Below are 6,608 nucleotides of genomic sequence, written 5' to 3'. Positions count from 1 at the left end.
ATACAAATAGGTTTAACCCCGCAATAAAATTAAGTAATAAAAGAAAATATAACAGAACAAAAAGGACTATCTTTATACAACTGCTGTCAAAAGGACAATACATCAAAAGAAAAAAGAGTCAAAATCAAAACCATTTTTGGACAAAGAAACATGTAAGATATAGCATAGAAAATCAATGTTAACCAAATGCCCCGAAGAGGTCTTGGCCCCCAGATCTGTTTCTTCTAGCACATCATATTACATTATGTTGCTAAACAGAAGTAACCGAGAAGTAGCACTAGAATAGATAAGAACAAAATTAGATAGGCTTTTACAAATTTTAAAAATCACATTTGGCTGTTCTACATCGTATCAGCAAAAACTTACTCGAAAAATTGCAGCAGCCCTAGACAGTACTGGCAAATGTTCTGGATAGCGACTTTTCCCACTTGAAATCTGCCATTGAACAACATTTGAAACTCCATCTGTAAATCCTTTCTCAACATGTTTTCTGTGTATTGCATATGACATTGAAGCTGGAATCACCTCCGCACCAACTAAAACTAAATTTTGTAGTGCCACATGGATCCTATTGCAGTCCACAACAAAACCACTTACCCTGGGTAGTCCCTACACCAATTGTGAGAAACAACACTGAGTCGATGAATAAATACATGTCGAAAGCATTACAAAGATTCTGAAACTTACTTTTAAATCACAGAGGCCACTGTCACACAAGCAGCCAACATGGTACTCCTTCTCACACTAAACAACAATAAACAGTTAGATTTAGATAATTAAAAAGAACACACGTATGGTAAAATATACAAGGGAAAATGCAAGCCCTACTTGGTCACAGAGCATAACTGTTCGTTCATCAAAATTTTCAACACTAAAATCGGGAGCCCTGTAAACATAACAAAGAAAATCAGTCTTACTAACAACACAAAAGTGGATGTGACTTAATGGAAGGGCATAGATGGAGAGAATTGAGATAATTAATTTTCTTGAGGGAATAAATAAGCATATGGGTTAATGAAATAATAGCGAATAATTTTGTAAGTGACACAATTTGATGTTGTGTATAGCATGAAATTTCTATTGTAACAACCCTCACTCTACTCTAGTCATGCTTTCATATATTACACGATCTTGTCTTGATATGTTGCATTTTTGCAAAACTTTGATTTGTTTGCTTAAGTGTTTCCCACATGTTTTGTACCTTGCTTGGTTTGAGTCTAGCCGAAGTCGTCTTCAGTCTAGAATTATCTCGGAACCACTTTGTTTGACGTCCACCTTCGCCCTGACATTTTGGCCGAGATGTCATTATCTAGGCCGAGGTGTTCATCACCAAGGCCGAGATGTGTATTATCTAGGCCGAGATGTTACCTTTGCACCAAAGTGATATTGTCCTGGAGTGGTAAGACCTAGACCGAGGTGTGGCACCTCTAGGCCAAGGTGTGGCATAGCTTAGTCAAGTGTTATCCTTCTTAGCCGAGATCATTGTTCCCTTACTTGCCAATGCCTTGTTATTAGCCGAGATCATTACCTGTCGGAGTGCCTATGCCATCTTGCTTGTAAAACACATTTTGTCATGGTCTTGTCTTTTCACTCAGTCACCTTTTTCAGTAGAACCAACCAGCCATTGCCACGTGTCCCAGCTGAGTGTTAAGTCAGCCAGCAGACCTAGAAATGTATCATTTGCTATATGTCTTTGTTCTTGAGGAGAGAGAAGCTCTAGAAGAGGGAGAAGGAGTTCTTAGAGGAGGGATAGATTTTCCAAGCTTGATCTTCACACCTTGAGCCATTAGATTCGTGTCTTGAGGTTAGAATCTTAATCTACTCTTGTTGTTCTTATTGATCATCTAGCTGCATTGCATGATCGAATTTGATTTGCAAACCATGCATCAATTTAAAGTTTGGTTTTAGAAAGAGAAAGTGATATTCATGTGTTCTTGAATAGAAGCCTTGTTTGATCCGAAAGCTTGCATCGAGATTCATGTTTTTGTGTTTGTTTTCATGAAATCTTCGAGTATGGGTACCCAGGTCCATGTTTTTGAATTCATAGCATGAAATCTCAGATTTTGTAATGATAAGTTATGATCTTTGCATCCATGTTCTTCATGTTCATGTTCTTCAAGAAAGGGAAACCCAAATTTTCCCGACTTCATTTCCTTGAATGTGGCCATCGGGACCACACCTCGGCAAGGAGGTGTGGGACCTCAGCCAAGATCTGGTTGGTGCCCATTATGTTTTCCCGAGATGAGGAACGTGTTTTGTTTTGGTTCGACTTAGTTTTGAAGGAATGCCGAGATCATTTGCATTCATGTAAAGCTTGTTTGAAAGTGCATTCAATAGACTTTGCCATGTGTTTGTAGGACTTGGACTCTCACTTGACCCCGACGTTGAAGAACTATGTGAGTGGTATTTTTAATAAAGTTATGTTATAAAGTTTTGATAAAGCCTTACTTTGCTTTGTTTTGGAAAAGTATTTGTTAAGCATGAATGATTATCCCTATTTTGTGTATCAAGTGTTAGCCTTGTTTTGGATAACAACCTTTGAAAGTCCGTACGTGCTAGGGGACTATAAGCATTTGTAGCACAACCTTTGAAAGTCCGTACATGCTAGGGGACTATAAGCATTTGTAGCACAACCTTTGAAAGTCCGTACGTGCTAGGGGACTATAAGCAATTGCAGCACAACCTTTGAAAGTTCGTACGTGCTAGGGGACTATAAGCATTTGTAGCACAACCATTGAAAGTCCGTACGTGCTAGGGGACTATAAGCAGTAGTAGCACAACCTTTATTAATGTCACCCCTTGAAACTTGAAAGCCTTGAAAGACTTTGATTGATGAAGACTTGTTAGATGAACTTGTTTTGCCTTTGATTTTGTGCAAGATATAATGTGTGTCGCTTGATAAAGATTTCGGATATTATTCATGCAAAACCCTTTATTAATTGTACCATTCACTGAGTATCTAAGCTCGCCCTCTCTATATATATGTAGGTGATGAGCAGGACAGCGGCGACACCTAGATGTGCCTTGCAACTTGTTTTGGATTTGTATTTTGTAGCATCTTGAAGATCATGCTTCTTAGCTTGCATTTCTTTGTATTTTGTATATGATGGTTCGAGAAGCCTTTCGGTCAAGATGTATTTTTTGTACTTCATTTTGTTGTACCCAAGTTGTAAAGCTATGTAAAGATGTATGTCATTTCATCTGACTTATGCACAGCTCTCATGGACTAATTAGATTTAAATTTATTGTTTTCGCACATGCTAGCCCCATATATATACTCTGATTGTGTGTGAATTCCTTGAAAGTTGGCCTTTGGTAATCTCGGATTGTTGGTCATCACAGCACCATTCTACTAGGGGCGGAATGGGGTCGTGACAGATTGGTATCAGAGCACAAGTTCCTTATAGTACGTTATTCACACACTTTGAGTCCTAAAGAGCACAGGATTTCCCTTAGAAAGATAATAGAATTGCATCATATTGTTTGCTACTTGACAATGTGTGCATCATCTCGCGGATCTAACGGCTCAAGGTGTGAAGATCAAACTTGGAAATCTATTCTCACTCTAAGAATTCTTCTTCCTCTCTTCCTAGAGCTTCTCTCTCTTCCTAGAACAAAGATATGACAAAAGATATGTTTTCTCTACTGCCAGCTGACTTAACCCTCTGCTAGCACACATGGCAATGACCGGTTGGCTCTCCTCAAAAGGTGACTAACTGACAAGACAAGAGCATGACAAAGTGTACACAACAAGCAAGGTGACATGGGCACTCCGGCAGGTAATGATCTCAGATTAGGACAAAGGCTTCGGCAAGCAAGGTCTCAATGATCTCGGCTAGGAAGGATAACACTTGGCCCAGCTGTGCCACACCTCGGCCTAGATGTGCCACACCTCGGTCTAGGTCATTCCAGTCCCAGTACAAGATCACTAGGTGCAAGGTTCAAAGATGTCGGATGCCTAGATGATAACATCTCAACCTAGATGATGACAACTCGGCCAAGATGCTAGGGTGAAGGTGGAGGTCAACCAAAGTGGTTCCAAGATGGTCCTAGGTGTAAGAGGTTTGAAGGTGTGACCTAGGCTTAAGATGACCTCGGCTTAACACACACCAAGCGAGAAACAAAACATGCAAGCAACACTTAGACAAGACAAATCAAGGTCTGTAAATGCAACTTAACAAAACAAATTCATGTGTATGCATGTGAGCATGACCAAGATAAAGTGAGGGTTATTACATCCTACCCCACTTAAGGAAGTTTGGTCCCCAAACTTCAGTTACCTCGTCCCACAAACAACTCTAGATGTCGGATTTTCATTTCTTCTTCCATTTCCCATGTAGTATCCCTGCAATAATGCTCTTTCCATTCAACCTTCACCATCGATATCGACTTGTTCCTCAATTGTTTCACTTGCCTATCAAGAATCTGTATCAGCTTTTCCTCATAACCCAAATCTTCATTAATCACAATCCCGAAATGGTCAATCACATGCAATGGATCCCGAATATACTTCCTCAACATCGAAATATGAAACACATTGTGGACTTGACTTAGTTCTGGCAGCAAAGCAAGTCTGTAAGCAACGTGGATAGCTTTCTCAAGAATTTCAAATGGTCCAATATAATGAGGTGCTAATTGACCTTTCTTCCCAAATCTTGAAACTCTTTTCATCGGAAAAATCTTCAGGAATACATGATCCCCAACTTCAAATTCTAACTCTCTTCGCTTAGGTTCACTCGAGTATTTTCACTCTCCTTTTACGCTCTAACTTTTGCCAAGGCCGCCTTTTGCGGGTTTTCAACCTTGCGAGCTCAGTTTTTATATTTTCCAATTTTTTCAATGCTCTAACTTTTTCCTAGGTCGCCCTTTCGGGTTTTTGGCCTAGCAAGCCTCTCAGGGGTAACATTTCTTCAACTTGTCCATGTTAATCGGTTGGGAGAACTCTAGGCCATCTAGGTCCATCAAAACGACAGCTCCACCCGACCAAATAGACTTAATGATGTAGGGACCAGTCCAATTGGGTCTGAACTTGCCCCTCGGGTCATGGATGGGAGCTCGGTTATCCTTGAGTACCAAATCTCCTTCTTTCAAATTCTTGGACTTAACCTTCTTGTTGAAAGCCCGGGTAATTCTACGCTGATAACCTTGAACATGGTACATTGCTTTCAGTCTTCTCTCATCAAAGAGCATGAGTTCCTCGAATCTGCTCTGCTGCCAATCTGCCTCGGCTATTTGACACTCAGCCAATACTCGTAATGACGGAACCTCAATTTCGATAGGTAGAACGACCTCCATCCCATAGGCTAATGAATACAGAGTCGCCCCAGTAGAAGTTCTAATTGAAGTCCGGTAGCCCCACAGAGCAAACGGCAACTTATCTGGCCAGTCCCGATAGGTTTCCACCATCTTCAGCAGTATGTGCTTGATGTTCTTGTTGGCGGCCTCAACTGCTCCGTTGGTCTGCGGCCGGTATGTGGACGACTTATGAAAAGCCACATTGTATTTCTTTAACAAATCAATCACCTCCTTCTTGAAATGGGAACCATGTCTGAAATAATCTCGTTTGGGACCCCATAGCGGCAAATGATGTTGTTTCTGATGAATTTCGCGACATGTGAAGCCTTCAACACCGTATAGGATTGGGCCTCAACCCATTTCGTGAAGTAATCTATCGTGACCAGGATGAACTCATGCCCATTTGACCCCATGCCCATTCGACCCCTTCAGAGTAACAGCCCCGATCACATCGATTCCCCAAACTGAAAATGTCCATGGCGAAGTCATATTGTACAGCTTCGACGGCGGAATGTTCATGCGATTTGCATGGATCTGGCATTTGTGGCATCGCCGAACAAAGCCGATACAATCCTCCTCGGTGGTGGACCAGTAGTAACCCTGTCTGAGGATTTTCCGCGCTAGCATTACCCCATTCATATGTGCCCCACATTCTCCTCCGTAGATGGCCTCCATCAGGCGCTTTGATTCCTCCACTTCTACACATAGCTTATGCATTCCCAGGTGACCTCTCTTATACAGCTTACCCCCGCAGATGATGAACTGAACGACCATTCTTCTGATTGCCCTTTTATCCTTGGCGTTTGCCTCCGGTGGATACATTTCCTTCTCCAAGAAGTTCCAAATGTCGTAATACCAGGGCTTTTCGTCCTGAACCTCATCTATGGCGGCGATCGACTCGTAGGCTGGCGCAAATTTCTGGTCAATGATGACTGGACGCATCCAGACTCCGGACGGGATGTCTATCATGGAAGATAGAGTGGCTAAAGAATCTGCGAACCTGTTGTTCTCTCTTAGTAGATGAGCAAAATTTAGCTTCTCAAAACGAGGAATTAACAAGTCCAAGGTCCGGTGATACATCATCATCTTTTCTTCTTTGACTTTCCAGTCTCCTTTTGCTTGAGACACAACAAGGTTCGAGTCCCCGATGATGTCCAACCGTCTTGCCCCTAGTTCTAGGGCTACTTCTAGACCGGCAATGCATGCCTCATATTCTGCTTCATTGTTTGAGACTTTGAACCGGAGTTTGAATGCTAGAGGGATACGGGAATTGTCGGGTGCTATCAGTAACACCCTTATTCCATACCCGTACT

At 41.7% G+C, this 6,608-nt stretch overlaps 1 protein-coding gene across 1 annotated transcript; it reads right to left on the bottom strand.

Annotated features, from left to right (window-relative positions):
* Window positions 1-250: 250 nt before the first annotated feature.
* On the bottom strand, window positions 251-4,366 carry LOC145821830 (uncharacterized). The gene is made up of 5 exons (XM_082918400.1): window positions 4,281-4,366; window positions 829-886; window positions 688-744; window positions 367-609; window positions 251-277 (listed from the first exon to the last, which is right to left on the bottom strand). Exons 1-5 carry the CDS (start codon window positions 4,364-4,366, stop codon window positions 251-253), a joined length of 471 nt encoding a protein of 156 aa, XP_082774526.1.
* Window positions 4,367-6,608: the final 2,242 nt, after the last annotated feature.

Source organism: Camellia sinensis, chromosome 3 (genome assembly GCF_055761805.1).
Source record: "Camellia sinensis isolate YWXY chromosome 3, ASM5576180v1, whole genome shotgun sequence".
In the NCBI taxonomy this organism is placed as follows: domain Eukaryota; kingdom Viridiplantae; phylum Streptophyta; class Magnoliopsida; order Ericales; family Theaceae; genus Camellia; species Camellia sinensis.
The sequence above is the reverse complement of the archived record's forward strand: the minus strand, read 5'-3'. Positions and strand labels throughout refer to the sequence as shown.

Excerpts from the sequence above, each read along its gene's own strand:
- LOC145821830 (XM_082918400.1), bottom strand. The coding sequence starts at position 4,366 with ATGGAAAGAGCATTATTGCAGGGATACTACATGGGAAATGGAAGAAGA. Across the intron at positions 887-4,280 it reads AGAGTTGTTTGTGGGACGAG|GGCTCCCGATTTTAGTGTTG; the intron begins GTAACTGAAGTT and ends TTATGTTTACAG. Across the intron at positions 610-687 it reads GTGGCCTCTGTGATTTAAAA|GGACTACCCAGGGTAAGTGG; the intron begins GTAAGTTTCAGA and ends CAATTGGTGTAG.